Source organism: Ursus maritimus, unplaced genomic scaffold (assembly GCF_017311325.1).
Source record: "Ursus maritimus isolate PB19 unplaced genomic scaffold, ASM1731132v1 scaffold_15, whole genome shotgun sequence".
NCBI classification, from domain to species: domain Eukaryota; kingdom Metazoa; phylum Chordata; class Mammalia; order Carnivora; family Ursidae; genus Ursus; species Ursus maritimus.
The window spans coordinates 55,502,097-55,519,427 of record NW_024423897.1 but is presented as its reverse complement, the minus strand read 5'-3'; the positions used below and the strand labels follow the sequence as shown (position 1 = coordinate 55,519,427).

Genomic DNA, 17,331 nt, shown 5'->3' with positions numbered 1-17,331 from the left:
CAGACCGAAGACTTTGTGTCATGAGTTCACCCAAAAAAGTCCCCTGTTCAGTCTATCATTATCCCAACAGGTCCTCAAGATAACAGGGAAAGCAAGGCTCCACGAGGGGCAAGCCACTGGTCCGGGGCCTCCTGCTGGTGGCCAGGCAGGGATCTGATCTCAGGGCTGGCTGAATGCCAAGCTCATGTCTGCTTATTTTACTGTGATGTTACTGCCAACTACTCCACTCCATCATCAGCTTCTCTGAGCACATTAACTCAAACCTGAGATACCATCAATGCTGGCTGACGTACAACTCTATCACGATGGACAACACTGCCGATCACAGACACAAAACACCGACTGGAAGGTACGTCACCATTTCAGAAATATTCAAATGTGCGTCTATACACACACATTTACACACACGTACACAACTCAGATTCGATAAAATACAGTAATCCACTAGCCTTGGAACGAATTAAAGTTTTACGATGAAGTACAGAAAAGAAAGACATAAATCTTAAGTACGAATGAAGTCGGAGGAAACTACAAATATTTGCAAACACATACCCTCTTTAAAAAGTGTTTATTTTCACCTCTGGCGTTACATCGTATTTTTCATAATGTGAAGAGCTGTTCACATCTTTCCCGCACGTCAACGTGACTACCACTCATTCATATTTTCACACGTCTGAGTGCATGGAAAAGAAGTAAGGCCACTTTTTTGAATATACCGTGAAAAGGGACTTTAAATCTACCTGCTCTTCTTAACTTCTGTTTGTTTTCCAAAAGTCAAGGAAAGTAATAGCAGTTTTTCATTCCATACTGAAGAAAAATACACTCTTTGCTGAAGACACAGCTGGAAGTCTCTATAAAATCGAAGACCACCAATACTTGGGAAATCGTGCTCAATAAAGTCTACATTTCAATGAGCGACCGGAAATGCACGGGTCTTCAGGACCTCTTGCCTCTCACACTGCTCACATCGTAGGCCCACACGGTGTCCACCCCCTCCCCGGTGACGTGGTCTGGGGTCCAGCGAGGGAAAGGGAACCGGCAAGCAATGACTCTGGCGTCATCCTGAAGTTCCAGCGCAAGTTTCTCCTCCAACCGCGGCATCTGTGCAGAACGACAGCCGTTATTTCAGTAAGCGCTGAGTCGGAGGAAAAGATTCCTAAACGTTCTTTTGGATCTGAGTGCCTGAAAATACCTGTGCAAAAATTTGGAACTGTAGGGGCGACTGGTAGGTTCAGCCAGTGAAGCATCTGCCTTCGGCTCAGGTCATGATCTCAGGGTCCTGGGATCGAGCCCCACGTTGGGCTCCCTGCTCAGCGGGGAGCCTGCTTCTCCCTCTCCCTCTGCCCCCAACTTGTGCTCTCTCTTTCTCTCAGTCTCTCTCAAATAAACAGAATCTTTAAAAAAAAAAATTAGTAAATAAGATCCCTTCGGGGCATAAATACATTATCAAATGATCCACTAAAACACAGAAGTGACATTAACAACAGGGGCTTCTGGGTGGCTCAGTCGGTTAAGTGTCCAACTCTTGATTTTGGCTCCGGTCAAGATCCCAGGGTCATGAGACTGAGCCCCACACCCAGCGGGGAGTCTGCTTGAGATTCTCTCTCTCTCCCTCCGCCTCCCCAAAAAATAAAATACCTTTATTTAAAAGTAAATAAGTAAATAATAAAATGAGAAGCAGCTTTAAATTATCTGCCCACCTAACATTTTAACCCACCCTGTCTCAACTATTTAACACATTTTCCCACATGTTCTAACATCTTGGAAATCGGGATACATTTTACAATTGACATAGTCTTAGAATTACATTGGCAGTAATTTTTTCTTTCTCGACAGCAATGGTACATCCTAAAATTAATAGCATCTAGATTCAGTGAAATATGGTACTACTAAATTACACTATGAAAAAATATACTCATTCTACTAACTTGAAATATAATGAAATATTCATAATTCTTCAAAATTTATAATTCACGGACAACTTCTTCACAATCAACATAACTTATAAAAAGTAAAATCCTCTTATTTATCACTTTTATATCCTTTTATTACCAGTCTACCTGCTAGAAGTATTGACATTATAATTATATCAAGAAATAAACAACTGCTTAAAAATTGATTCTCAGATCCTACCATTTTTTTTTTTTTAAGATTTTATTTATTTATTTGACAGAGATAGAGACAGCCAGCGAGAGAGGGAACACAAGCAGGGGGAGTGGGAGAGGAAGAAGCAGGCTCATAGCAGAGGAGCCTGATGTGGGGCTTGATCCCACAACGCCAGGATCACGCCCTGAGCCGAAGGCAGACGGTCAACCGCTGTGCCACCCAGGCGCCCCCCTACCATTTTAAGTACTAAAACTATTTTTCCCACTTCTTTTAATTTGTTATTTTGAAAGAATTTCAAATTTACAGAAAAGTCACAAAAATAGAACAAAGGATTCCTGTATTCCTTCACCCAGGGTCACCAATGTCTAATAGTTGATCATATTTGCTTTACCTGATTTGCTGTCTTCCTCTATGAATATTTCTCCTAAACCATTTGAGAAGATGTTACAACACGCCCCTTTATTCCTTGATCCTTCAGTATTCCCTAAGACACAGCTCCAGCTCAGTTATCAAATTCAGGAAATTTAAGGTTGTATTCCAATAATAATGCCAAGAGCCTTCCAATTTTGCCAAATGTCCCAATAATATCCTTTGTGACACTTCCCCCATGAGGCCATGCTGCATTTAACTATCATGTTTTCTTAATCTACTTTTACCTGGCACAGTTCTTCCATCTTCCTTTGTCTCTCATGACCACATCTTTAGGAAGACAGGCCAGGTATTCACCGGTGGCCCTCACCTCGGGTTCTCCTGATGTCTGCTCATGACAATTCAGCATGTGCATCATGGGCAGTGCCCCACAAGTGGGGCTGTGAGCTTCTCAGGGCCCCATTATCAGGTGCCCACGGGGACTTTCTGCTTTGAGAGTGATGGTCACCACCCGGTTAGGGTGATATCTGCTGTCTCCACAATGGTTACTAATTTTGAATGAATTATTGTCGGAGGTAGCTTGAGATGATGTAAATCTCCTGCTGCTCATCGAACTGCCCCCCAACTAGATGTAGCGTTCTTGATGATTCTGGCCCGAGTTAATTTTCACAGTATGGTGGCAAAGTGGCAATTTTGCTAATTCCGTCATTCCTTCTAGACTGACAGTCGGCATTCTAGGGCAAGGAAGAGCTCTCCCTTCTTTCTACCTGTGTACCTGTCGCCGTAAATACGAGCTCCTAGGTTCCTATTCTGTTCAAGGGGTTCTAATCTACTATCATCCTTGTTTCTTCTGATGCTCAGACTGTCCCAGTCTGGCCCCGGGGAGCCTCCTCACATTGGCCTCTCCGTCCTTTGGATGCACTCCCAACAAATATTCTCTGAACACTTGCTCATATTTGGTCAAATATGCTCTGCTCAAAATGCCCCAGGCTTTTATATCGATCCCCGTCCTCAGCCCTCAGATCAGCCACCTCTCAGACATTCCTGGTTCCTCTAAATGGGAAATGATATCTCAAAACCAAGATCTGAGCAAAAACTAATCCCTTTAAAACTAACCAAATAAATCAAGACAAACAAATCAATAGTCCTTCTATGAAGACTTTATTCCTGACCTATATCTTTAAAAAGTGGCTTGGGGAAAGTCCTCTGTGTGACCTCTGGCTAGAGTGAGCCAAAACTCTGATTCTTCATTACAATTAATACCAAGGTAACCAAGAGTAAATTCCATTAAGGACGGGATATTTCTACTCTCTTAACAGCCAATAAAAGATTTCTTTAAAAAAAAAAAAAGTTTTGTTCCTTGAGGGAAAAATTAAATAAGCAAAGAATGAGACAATATGTGTTCTTCCAAAATATCAGAGGTTTCTCACGGTAATTTTGTTCATCAAAAGGATCATTGTAAACGTATTCATGTTATCATTATTCTTTTCTCTTTTCCAGTTTCTTTTATTTCCCAACGACTGTCATATGCTAAGTCAAGATAAACCTACAAATGAAAGGAGCTATTTCAATGGTAAGAAATTAACTGAGTCAATCACACATAAATATGCAATGAACCTGGGTCTTGATATCATGCACAAAGAGAGGCAGTGATGTGTCACGTCTGTCTAATGGAATTCAAAATTATTCATACAATTAGAGGTTTCAAAGTGACATGAACTCATCATATCCTAATTACATCTTCAAAACCTTAAACGTAAGTTGAAACCAGCTCAAAGATGTAAGAGCAAGCAGCCATGCCCAAGAGCAGTTCTTCAGCCACGTGATGGCTCCCTCCTCCCCAAAACACTGGCTTTACTTGGCCCTAGGGTAACCCCCACCCCCTGGGCTTTCCTCCTACCCAACTCCTCCTCTTGAGTCCTTTGCTGGGTGCCCCTCATTTGTCAGGGGCTGGAGCTCGGGCCTGGACCAGCTCTGCCCCCTCTCCAGGGAACCTCAGCCCCTCCTGGGCTTCAAACTCCTGCTGGGAGCTGATGCCCAATCTCCAGCCCCCTCTCCTTCCTGAGCCCCAGACCCCCTCTATCCACACTGCCAACCTCACACCTCCACACACACGTCAGGCTTCCTGACCCTCCCCCTCCAGCGGCGCTGCCTGCACCCTTCCCAGCTCAGTAACAACTGCGAACTCCCAGTTGCTCTGGCCAAAATCCTGGAGGAACGGCTCCTCTCTCTTGCCCGCCCCCCACTGGACGCATGCCGTTAGTGCCATCTACTCAACCCGTGCAGAACTCGACCACTTCGTATCAGCTTCTGCTCACTGGCACAAGCCTAGCACACGGGCTGCCTGCAAGAGCTCCTACCCCGTCTCCCACCTTCTACCCACGTCCGATCTCCACACAGCAGCCCGGGATGCTTTACAACCCCTGCTCAACCCTGCCAGGGCTCCTGCATTCCAACAGCACAGTGTCCTCCACGCCGGGCCCCTAGTTCCTCTCTGGCATCACCTCTCCCTCCTCCCGCCACACCTACCTCCCAGCTGCGGCTGGAACCCAAGAGGGGTTCCATGGGGCGCCTCCGTGGTGGCTCTGCCTGGCCCAATCCCCATACCTCCTCGTGTCCCCTGCCCAGGGACACTGTCTCTGCCCCTCCTTCTCCTGCTTTACTCCACCCCACAGCACTTAACTCCTGTTGGACATTTTTGTTTATTTGTTTTTTAAGTAAGCTCTATGCACAACGTGGAGCTCGAACTCACGCCCCTGAGATCACAACTCGCATGCCCTGCTGACTGAGCCAGCCTAGAGCCCTTTATACAGGGACCTCATTTAATATCCGCTCTCCCCCTAGCATCTAGGCACCTCGGGGAGGGATGTTTCTCTATTCCATTCACTAAAGTATCCCAGGTGATTAGAATGCAGCTGGCACTTCATGGCACCGAATACTTGTCGAATGAATGAACAAAGGACACGTGATCCCGTCGCCATTTATCTTTATCAGAATATGACGATAACATTTATGTTCATCAATTCACAACATGATTCACAACTAAAATTATAGTCTTTGAAGTTATGACATTTAGGAGCCCACCAGGAAGTGTCCTTACTGGGTAGTTTCATTCATTTCTCCAGTATTTCCTGAGTCATTACTCTGTGCGGGGGCTGCCGCGCTGGCCTGGCAGTAAGCTTGCTCTTGAACTTACACCACAGTGTCCACGGCAAACCTGCCGAAGCCACCGCGTAAGGAAATGTGCGATAACTCACTCCGGAGAAGAGAACAGGCACCGTGCGGATAGAAAACGGGGGCACTGGGGTTTGTCTCACCGGGCAATCAGGGACGATTTCCTGGAGGAAAGGACACCTGACCTGTGAGTGGTCAAGAGGTGTTCGCCAACCAGGCCCAGAGCTGGGGGGACTGAAGTCAGAGGGAAGAACACGGCTCACACCGTGGAGTCCCGGGGCCAAGAGAAGGACAGAGCGCTGACGCACAGAAAGCTAAGGGAAGCAGGGGCCACTCCACACAGGCCTCAGGCCCGGTGGAGTAATTGCACCTTATTTTCGCTGCTTTCAAGCAGCAAGACATCCCAAGTGGGTTTTACACAAGGACGCAATTAATCCGTCTCACATTTTGAAAAGAGGAGCACAGGCTGGATTTGAATGTGGGTCTTACCGTGCTAGGACTGGATTCACCAGATTCAGATGAGATTCCTTACCCCTGGCCGGTTAGATACACGAAAGCACAGAGCTGTTAGGAACCAGGAGCGGTGTAGATGATTTTCACACCAGGCTTCTACCTCTCCAGTTCCCTAAGCATTCTCCTGGCTCCCTGTGGCCTATATGTGGCTCAGCTGCCACAGGAAACGTGGGTGCTACGTGGGCTTTGCTGAGCCACGCTGCCAAGCCGACCAGTGCTCAGACTAGGGAAGTGCATTTCACTGGAAGATAGCCCCATCAGGGCTCCTGGACTCCAGAGAGCAGAGCTGGCCCCTGCCCCCCAGACAGCACCTTCCCTCCCCTTCACTGTCTCCATGTAGGCAAAGCTCGGTGAGGGTGAAAAGTGGGGCCTTGCACCCACAAATGAGCCCCTGTGGGTCTTGTGAACAGGCCACCTGCATGGAAAACTGCCCACTGGCTGAATCCCTCTCATTCCACGGAACGTGGCTGCTTCGTGTTTTCAGCTGCTCCCCTTTTTCTTGGGAACAGTGAAATGCCACAACTTCCTTGTTTAAGGTTTCTCTGCATACAGGAAGATGGACAATAACTGCAAAAGCATTCATCAAAAAAATAGGACTCTTATTTCCTGAGTCTGACGACGCTAAAACATGGTAAGACGCACAAGGGGTTGGAACCCACAGGCCACGCAGAGACGACGTGACCTCTATAGGCCACGGCTGCCCCCCTCTGGGGTGGAGCTGCTGTGGCCTCGTGAGCCCACACCTCAGGCCACCACCGGCTGGCCTGTCAGGATGGCATGGAAGTTGCAGTAAACATCAACTTTCTCTTTTTATAAAGCATGGAATTCAAATTAAATCTATTTGCTCCAACATGCTGCCCAAACATCATCAGGAGTAGATAACCGTCAGAGGCCACAGCAACGCTAGCATTCCAGTTTCTTTACAGTGACTAGGGATCACGCCCCTTTTCGTTTCTATAACAAGTGTGAACACCAATATTTCATCTTAATTTTAGGCTTCCTGAAAATTCCAAACAGAATCCTGCTACTTTCAAGAATATGTAACAACAGCACTTCTAAATCGACTTAAATAAAAGTGGCATTGTACTGAAGTTCCTAATAGTAAGAATAAATTTCTCAAGCGATGAGCTGTCTTATACAAAAAGGTGTGACTAAGAAAACAAAACAACAAAAAAGTAAATTTCCCTTCTTTTTTATATGACAAGCCATACATATCAGTTATATAGTGGCATTTCAGCAAACATCCAATTCTGCCACGATTATTGCGGCTACAATTACAGACCTTGAAAAGCCAAAAGGGATTTCTCTCTATGGTCTGTAAACCAACAATTACAATGAAAGCACCCCAACCTGGTCATCTTTCCATAGGCTAAATCTGGAACCACGTACAGTGCGATGCCACGGTGTTTTCACTTTTTAAAGTATGAAATCTAAGTTCGATACAAATCACTCAGCTGAGGTCAACCGGAACTAGTCGATGCTCGCCCGCCCTGAAAACTGCCTTTCTGCAGAATCAGAGAACGATCAATTCGAAGGGAACATGCCATTAACTCTCCCAAGTGACTTCCGCTGGCTGTTAAGTGAGCAGCCGCGAAAATCTCCAACGACATTAGACACCGGGAGCTCATAAAGTCGTTTCCAGATTGGAGTTTTTAGGGCTTAGGTAGATCATTGAGAATTTTATCTGAAGCAAAAGTTTTAACGACATGACTGAATTTTTTACAATTAAACTTTTAAGGCCCTGAGGAAGTTTGTCAAGCCAGTAAAGTGAAATCCGACGTGTCCCCCCCACCCCCACTGGAATCTCGGGGGAGCTGCCATTGGGCACACAGGTGGGCGGCCACACGGAGGTGGCCTGTTAGAGCTGGAGGGACTACACAAGACCTAAAGCCAGCCAACCAGGGGGCAGGAGGACACATACTCACCATCTGAGGCACACCGAAAATAATGACGTTTGAGTACTGCGAAAAAGTAACCTAAAGGAGAGGAGGAATGAGGCACAGATTAGTTATAAAAGGCCAAACATCAAGCTTAACTTTTGTTTCAAAACGAGTAGCAATTTCCCATTTCCTCAAATAGTAGGTTTTCACAAAGAGTGGCTCCCTTTAAGATTTCACGAGAAGAATCCACGTTTACACTTCTGTTAATTCAATCCACTGCAGTTTTCCAAACACCTGCCCTAAGCCACTCCTGTCACCCCCAGGGACACTCCCGGCAGGGCCCACCCAGGGGTCATCTGTCGGAAACGCCAGTGACTCATCCAGTGACCAGCTGGTGGCCGTGCCGGATGCTCTGGGCCATCTGTGCCCTGACCCACACTCTCTACTCTTCTCCACCATCTGCCAAACTAAGCTCAGCAAGAACGTGTGACACTGGACAAGCACCTGACTTTTATGTTGAGCCAACCTTAAAATGCTAGTGCCCCTCCTCTTCTCTAAAATACTAAGTAAAAAATGGAATAAAATGATCTTTAGTTGAAAAACTGGGGGGAAAAGTGCTTTGCCAGTCAAAATTCTTATTGCCCAATAAAAGTCTTATTTACTCTATAGAGAGATCGTTTATGTATATACGGTATAAAAAACAATGCAAGCAAAACTCAAGTGAATTTTTATAAACTACTGATGACAACATTACAATGGGAAATTCTTATTTAAGAAAACACATTTAATGGAGCATTCTTAGAGCAAAATTATAGGACTTTTTTTAGAGTACAAATAAACTTGGAAGTATCTTATACATTATGAAGACCAGAAAGAACCATGACAACATAGTGGGTTGTGTCTTTTGCACTCATCTCTCTCTGTAGACCCGTACACACGCAGCCACACACAAACACACCTCTCTGTACACACACACTTGCACACATGTACACAGAGAAAAGTGCCATTTACCAAGAATGACATCAACAAGTTAATGCCTATATTATAATTTATAAGATTTCCAAATGAGATTTTTAAAAATCTCATCATTTTGTAATAAATAGAAATGAAAACTTTGTTAGTTGAACAAATTCTTGGAATTCACATGACCTAGCAGGTCTAAAACCTTAAGCTTGTACTCTAAGAGAGTTGATGTGTAAATCTATCAATTTAAAAGGTGTTCACATTTCATTATGCTGAAATATACACTTGTATTTTAACTGTTTTTCTTTAAATACATTCTTCAGTTTTTAATCATACTAATTACAAATTACAAAGTTTTGGTTGGCACTTCCTAGGACCATTCTCTGCCTTACATACCTTCCACAAATCTGAAATATAAAACTTGGCAGAGTCCTGCACCCCCTCTTGCCAAGCACGGTATCTGGAGTACCAAACCAGCCATGGGTTTAATTCATAACCAACGGCTGCGAATCCTTCTTTTGCAGCCGCTATCACCTACAGAAAGAAGCCAGTGTTTATTCGAGGTAAGAAGAAAAACATCAACCTACTGAATGGAGAGCTCTGCAAATGATATCGAATAAGGGGCTAGTATCTAAAATATGTAAAGAAACTTACATAACTCAACACCAAAAAAACAATTAATCCAATTAAAAATGGGCAGAAGATATGAAAAGACATTTCTCCAAAGAAACATGCAGATGGTCAACAGACACATGAAAAGATGTTCAACATCACTGATGATCAGGGAAATGCAAATCAGAACTACAATGAGATACCACCTCGCACCCGTCAGAATGGCTAAAATCAAAAAACACAAGAAACAAGTGTTGGTGATGGTGTGGAGAAAAAAGAACCCTCGTATACTACTGGTGGGAATGTAAATTTGGGTGCAGCCACTATGGAAAAGTATGGAGGTTCCCCAAAAAATTAAAAATAGAATTACCATATGATCCAGTAATTCCGCTATTGGGTATCCACCCAAAGAACATGAAAACACTAATTTGAAAAAATATACGTGCCTCTATGTTTATTGCAGCATTATTTACAAATGCTAAATTACGGAAGCAGCCCAAGTATCCACTGATAGATGAATGGATAAAGAAGATGTGGTGTGTGTGTATATGTACACACACACACACACACACACACACACACACTGGAATATTACTCAGCCACAAAAAAGAATGAAATCTTGCCATGTACAACAAATGGATGGATCTAGAATGGTATGATACTAAGTGCAATAAGTCAAAGAAAGACAAATACCATATGATTTCACTCATATGTGGAAGTTAACAAGACAAATGAACAAATACAAACAAAAAAAACAGACACTTAACTATAGAGAACAAACCACTGGTCACCAGAGGGGAGGCAGGTGGGGGGATGGGAAATATGTGAAGGGGATTAACAGTACACCTATAATAACGAGCATGGAGTAATGCACACAATTGTTGAATCACTACATCGTACACCTGAAACTAATATTAACACTGTATGTTAACTACACCGGACTTTAAAAAATAAACTTAAAATTTTTAAATTAATTAAAAAAAAAAAAAGAAAAACAGCAACTTAATGTGGTCCAGTGATACGACTACTTCCTATTTCTGGTCTATAATCAGAAAATGTCCAGGGGCACCTGGGTGGCTCAGTCGTTAAGCGTCTGCCTTCGGCTCAGATCATGATCCCGAGGTCCTGGGATCGAGCCCTGCATCAGGCTCCCTGCTCAGCGGGGAGCCTGTTTCTCCTTCTCCCACTCCCCCTGCTTATGTTCCCTCTCTCGCTGCCTCTCTCTCTGTTAAATGAATAAATTCTTTAAAAAAAAAAAAAAAGAAAAGAAAATGTCCAATCAGGGGCCCCTGGGTGGCGCAGTCATTAGGTGTCTGCCTTCGGCTCAGGGCGTGATCCCAGCGTTCTGGGATCGAGCCCCGCATCAGGCTTCTCCGCTAGGAGCCAGCTTCTTCCTCTCCCACTCCCCCTGCTTGTGTTCCCTCTCTCGCTGGCTGTCTCTGTCCAATAAATAAATAAAACCTTTAAAAAAAAAAAAGAAAAAGAAAATGTCCAATCAAATGTCCTTTTGATTCTTTGGTTCAAAACGCCATTTAAAGACAGGTTTCTAAAACGATGTAGCTTTATAGACAAGATAATGCTGATTTAAACTCAGTTTTAATGTTTTTGTCAAAGATTTCACCTCGAGCATCACAACCATCAGGTTTGCTTTGGATAGAGCACTTCTAGGTTGGCCAACCCCTGGGTCAGCCTGACGAGAAGTTGCTGAAAACCCACTGTCTCTCTCCATCACTGATGGCACAGCAGCGGGCAAAATGAATCTGGCTGGGAGAATGTTTTGTGAAAGAGGTGTAATTTGCAATCAAAATGACCTGTCAGTGAGAACCTGCAATTACTTACACATTTCCTTAGTATTTAAAGACTGTTCACTCAAAGCTGAAAACGGGTAAAAGTAAAATGGAAGGAGTCAGAATAAAGTCAACTGTAGAAGGCCACGGCCTCTGTAAGGTGAGGACAGCGGGCTGGCCTGGGGTCTCTGCTCATTCGGTCTTGCCACCACTCCTCCAGGGAGCATCCCGAAGGAGCTGTCTGAGCCCCGTAATTTCCCTCCTTAACGAGAGTGTCGCCTCCTTAAGAAGAAAAGGAAACCACAAAGATACTACTCAGAAGTGTAAAGCATTCAAAACTGGGTTTTACAACTTCCTCCTGGTTCACAGATATACCTCTTGATTTCCTAAAAACAAACGAGGTATGTTTTAACCTTGTCCTGGCTATTCGGGTCACCATGATGACATTGCAAGGTCCATGCTCCAGGGGGTGGTGAAAGGAGTCACACCCCCGCTGGTCTCCACCCAAATGTTTCCAGAACTCGAGCCTTGACTAATGCTGTCCTCACTTCCCCAGTCATCACTGGATGGGGGCCTATGGATGGTGCCACCATGCCCATGGAGGAACACGCTGGGGACACCCGTGGGAGAGTCACTGGCCCTGAATCTTTACTTACAGTTTCTCAGCTGGAGTCAGTGAGCCCAGATCACTAAAAGTTTGATCTTTGAATAAGTGAGGGTTAATGCTCTGGCTCTGTGAAAAACTCTACATTACCCAGTGGGAATTATTATGTATGTATAAACACAGAAAAGCGTAGAAGTAAACATCTACATTAAACTCCACGACTCCACGTTTCCTCTAATTAAACTACCTCTACTGGCCCGAGTTTTTTTACTGGAAAATTTCTTAATTACCAGTTAATTGCTCCTTTTTACCTAGCAAATCTACAGAGCACTTTCACCTTTCAGAAAAATTAAATCTGAAAAAAATAAATTCTAATTCATGCTGGAGGGTTTGAGAGTTCGGCCAAAACACACAAAATAAACGACTACTTTATTAAATTGTCAGATTTAGCAGGGCTTGGCATAAACCTCATAAGAAAGGTGAAGCTGGGATGGGCTAGATGGGTGATGGGCATTAGAGAGGGCACTTGTGATGAGCACTGCGTGTTGTATGGAAGTGACCAATCACTAAGTTCTACTCCTGAAACCAATACTACACTTTACGTTAACTAATTTAGCCAGAATTTAAATAAAACCTGATACAAAAGAAAAAGAAACAAAACAGGAATTTTAAAACCTCTAGTCTGAAAGCTTCAAGTGTCTTAGCGTAACTCACAATACGCCCGTCGCCGCTGCCAATGTCGACCAGGGACCCCTTTCTGCAGTGCAACATTTTCACAACATTTTCAATCTGCTTTGTAGTTGCAGGTACAAAAGGCAAACAAATTTTTCGGAGGGCTGGTGTTAGAAACGGTGTGGCCACGGCATACACGGCCACCAGCGTCCCACCAACAATCCCAGTAAATAAGAACCCCCAACTGCTCTTCTTCAAACTGTTGGCTCCGAGACTTGAAGGTAGAACACATCCTGACTGACTTTCTTCAAGGATTTCCGGGGGTGTACCTAGATGGGAAGCAAGCAGGAAATACGTACATCGCATCAAATCTGAAATCCAAGGTAGTTTTTTCTTTCTTTTTTTTTCTTTTTTTTTTTTTTAAGATTTTATTTTTATTTATTAGACAGAGATAGAGACAGCCAGCGAGAGAGGGAACACAAGCAGGGGAAGTGGGAGAGGAAGAAGCAGGCTCATAGCAGAGGAGCCTGACGTGGGGCTTGATCCCACAACGCCGGGATCACGCCCTGAGCCGAAGGCAGACGCTTAACCGCTGTGCCACCCAGGCGCCCCTAGCTTTTTTTTTTTTCTATAACTCTTACTGACAAACTCATTCTGTTTAAAGAAGGATGATTTAGCTAAATACAATCTAAATTACAAATGTAGGATTCCATGAATTCCAAATTTCTTCAACTAAATTAAAGTGTTTTCAAGGAAATTATTCAATTCTAATGGGAGACTGACTAAAATCTTTTCTTTCCAACATACTAATTTTTTTTTGGCGTCATCCTTAGAAAACAATGTATTCATTCCTCTTTGGTATTTTATGAATTCAATAAAAATACACATTAATACGGACGTTAACCATGAACTCTGTATTTTTATGGTTTAGAACAAAGCTCCACAAATAAGTATTAAAATGTCTGATTACTACCCTATTTCAAATAAGATGCACAGATCTCACATCAAAATTGGTCAGGTATCTACAATCCACTTGCACTGATTCAAGGGTCAAATAATAGGAGATCAAAACCAGGTTTCACTAAAAAAAATAAGTATGGTAAAGGTAAGATTTTTAAAGAAGATCCAAAGAAGAACAAATGATAAAATAATCATTTCAATGCAGCGGTATGGAATAAAGTAACTCCAATCACTTGAAAACAGAGGATGAATGATACCTGAAATACCCTCCCCTTGAGTTTTTCCCTTTAAAATACAAGTCTTAAGAGGATCTCATGTTCCCTTGATTGAAACTGATTTGAAAATGATTTTGAAATTGACTACAGAGGAGCCCAGCACAGCAAGTAAGAGCATGACCCCGACTGAGGACCTGGGCTGTGCACCTGGCTAAGGGTATGACCCTTCACCTCTCTGAACTTTGGTTTTCTCATCTATAACATGAGGATTACAGGGTCACTGTGCAGACAAAACAAATGGATGCAAGGAACGCACTTGGAACACTGCTCAGCACATGTTGACCGTGTCCACCGTTGGCTACGTGCTGAACCCTACATGGAACAAGACTGCCCCCCAGCAGCTCCCAGTCTAGTAGAGAAGATAAGGCCCAAAACACCGGAATCATAGGAAACAGAAGACAGTAGGGGGGGCGGTGGGAGGGAGAGAACAACAGATTCTTGTCATTTGAAGATGTTAATATCCATGGTTTCAAGAATTAATAAACCATTGGAAAGGCCCTCGGATTAGTTTCCCAATGTTGCAGTGAGAAATCTTAGAGGGTTGAAGCAACACACCCTTATTATCATACAGGTCAGGAGGTCAGATATCTGAACTGGGTTGGCAACACTGGGTTCCTTCTGGAGGCTCTAGGGGGGGATGGATGTGCTTGCCTTTTCCAGCATCTAGAAGCTGCCCACACTCCTCAGCCAGTGGCCCTATATCACCCCAACCTCTGCTTCCATCAGGACACCTCCTTCTGACTCTCCTGCCTCCCTTTTCTTTATAGGGACCCTTGTGGGGACACTGGGTCCACCCAGACAAGCCAGAATAATCTCCCCATCTCAAAGCCCTAACATCATCCCATTTATAAATTCTCTTGTGTAACATATTCACAGGTTCCAGAGATTAGGACCTGGACCTGGGTGGGGAAGGGGGGGGGTCTGTCTACCATACCCATGAAATGTGGTGATCTGTTACAACTTGTGAGGTACAGATGTGAACACAGAACACACGAAAAGCTGGCCCTCTGCAGTGAGTCAATGCTCAAGGCACTGACCAACCACCAGCATCTCACACACTGTGGAGCTTTGTTCTTGACACCTGACGTCCCCTAAAGTGAGTTTTAAAACTGGTTTCACAGTGGAAATCCAACTCAGAAACAAGAACAAGAGTCTACTGCTGGTGCTGGAGATAAGATAAAAGTAAAGATTAGGAAGGTGATGGTGTTTGACAGAAAGCAAGAGTTTTAATTACGTTTTCAGTTACACTTTTCAGCATCGTATGGAGGAACTTACATGCTAGAGTAAACAGTCATGCATTTGACGGTTTCATAAAAAGTCAAAGTACCATCTGCCAGGCCTCTGCAAAATTATCCTGTGGGTATTTCGATTATACAGTACAGTGGTTAAAAGGATTTGACTCATAAAGTTCTAAAGTCACAGAACTTAACTAGCGTGTAACATTAGGGAAGTTTTGGCCAAGGCTCAGGTTCCTCACCTGTAAAATTCAGAAATAATACTAACCACATGGGTTTATTGGAATAAATAAATAATGCATATAAAGCACTTAGTGCTCAAGGTGAGAGAGTAAATGATGACTGTTATCTGCTACTGTTAGGCTCGTACTATGGGTGCGGGGGGAGCTCTCTAATTTTTAACAGCTTATATACCATACAATGTGCCTATTTAATGTACATAATCCAAAGGTTTTTAGTATATTCATAGATATGTGTAACCATCACCACAGTCAATTCTAGAACATTCTCACTACCTCAAGAAGAAACCCCTTAACCTTTAGCTATCACCCCACACACACACATCTTATCCCTAAGCAACCACTAATCGACTTTGTCTCTACAGAGCTCCTATTCTGGACTTTCATGGGAGTGGAATCATATAGTACGTGCTCTTTTGTGACTGACTTCTTTCACTTGGCATGTTTTCAACATCCATGGATCAGTACAGTATACCCTTGAACAACACCGGTTTAAGCTGCACAGATCCACTGAAACATGGATTTTTTGATACAGTAAACATTTTCTTTTGTGATTTTAATAACACCTTTTCTCTAGCTTACTTTACCGTAAGCATACAGTATGTAATACATATAACATACGAAATATGGTAACTGGGTTCTCATCGACACATTAGTAGTTTTGGGGGAGTCCAAAGTTACACATGCATTTTCGACTGCAGAGGAGGTCTGACTATAAGGTTTAGGCTGCACGGGCACCCCTAACCCCCACATTGTTCAAGGGTCAACTGTACTTTATCACTTTTTATGGCCAAATCTAAGCCTATAAAATATTAGGTAATGACCACTCTGCTCAAGCAAACACAAACAGGGTACTATCAAGATAGAATTAGGCGCCTGGGTGACTCAGTTAAGAGTCTGCCTTCTGCTCAGGTCATGATCCCCAGGTCCTGGGATCTAGCCCCACATCACGGTCCCTGCTCAGCGGGAAGCCTGCTTCTCCCTCTCCCACTCCCCCTGCTTGTGTTTCTTCTCTGTGTCAAATAAATAAATAAAATCTTTAAAAAAAAAAAAAAAGCTAGAATTAAGAGTGGGACCCTTAGCGCTGGGCTGTGCAACCTTGCTTCTTACTAGCTATAGCACGGTGCCCAGGTTACTGGACTATTTGTGCAAAATGGGGATTCCTTCGACAAAACACTTAAACAGAACTTGCTAAGGGCAGGCACCGTTCTGCCTGAATCCTTTCAGGAACTGTGCAAGGTTGATACACTTGTCACTCCTGCCATGTTTGCAGGCAAGGTAACTGAGGCACAAAGCGGTTCAGTCACTTCCACTAAGACCCAGTCGGCGGCCACGCTGTATGACTCCCACCCAGTGTGACTCCAGTTCACAACTCCGAACACCGTGAAGCAGACACCGTCAGCGTTCAGAACCACTCCGGGCAGCTAGATGCCGGTACCAGCGAGCGGCCCGCGCCCTGTGCCCCGTGCTCCGGCGGCTCCCCCTCCCGCCCGGCCGTATCCGCGCAGGGAAGCGGCCAGCGCACCACAAGCCCCACGTGCGGACCGCACCCGCCACCCCTGCAGCCCGCAGCGCCCGCCGGCTCACCGCCTCCTCCCTCCATCGCGAGACTTCCTGAGGCTTTGGGGGAAGGGGGTCACGAAGGCGGGGGAAGGGAGGAGGCGGAGAGGGTGGAAATCCGGAAGTGGGTTCTACCATCTTCTCGGAGCCGGGGTGGGACGGAGGGAGAAAGTGACGCTGCAAGTAAACGAGTTCCTCGTTGGGACCCACTACCTGGAAGCTCTCCATTGTACAGCTCTGGCAAATGAGTTCCATCTGCTCTCGGCTTGTGGGTTTTAACTTCCCGTCCGTGTCTTCGAACTTAACCCCCCCCGCGGCTTCGTAGATATAGATGTTTCCTAAGGCCTCTGGTTCCAGAAGGTACTGTCTGGCGTCAAACTAG

The 17,331-nt window shown here is 44.4% G+C and overlaps 1 protein-coding gene across 3 annotated transcripts; it reads right to left on the bottom strand.

Moving 5' to 3' along the window:
* Nucleotides 1–551: 551 nt before the first annotated feature.
* On the bottom strand, nt 552–17,295 carry ATPSCKMT (ATP synthase c subunit lysine N-methyltransferase). Of its 3 annotated transcripts, none has more exons than XM_040630556.1 (5): nt 17,163–17,295; nt 12,723–13,009; nt 9,402–9,539; nt 8,088–8,138; nt 552–1,101 (listed from the first exon to the last, which is right to left on the bottom strand). In XM_040630556.1, exons 2-5 carry the CDS (start codon nt 12,777–12,779, stop codon nt 937–939), a joined length of 411 nt encoding a protein of 136 aa, XP_040486490.1. In that variant the 5' UTR covers nt 12,780–13,009; nt 17,163–17,295; the 3' UTR covers nt 552–936. The 3 variants fall into 3 exon arrangements, with proteins under 3 accessions (XP_040486490.1, XP_008688127.1, XP_008688128.1); XM_008689905.2 differs by lacking the exon at nt 17,163–17,295 and adding an exon at nt 16,977–17,076; XM_008689906.2 differs by lacking the exons at nt 9,402–9,539; nt 17,163–17,295 and adding an exon at nt 16,977–17,076.
* Nucleotides 17,296–17,331: the final 36 nt, after the last annotated feature.

Excerpts from the sequence above, each read along its gene's own strand:
- ATPSCKMT (XM_008689905.2), bottom strand. Across the intron at positions 9,540-12,722 it reads GCAGCGGCGACGGGCGTATT|GTGATAGCGGCTGCAAAAGA; the intron begins GTGAGTTACGCT and ends TTCTTTCTGTAG. Across the intron at positions 8,139-9,401 it reads ATATTTCAGATTTGTGGAAG|GTTACTTTTTCGCAGTACTC; the intron begins GTATGTAAGGCA and ends CCTCTCCTTTAG.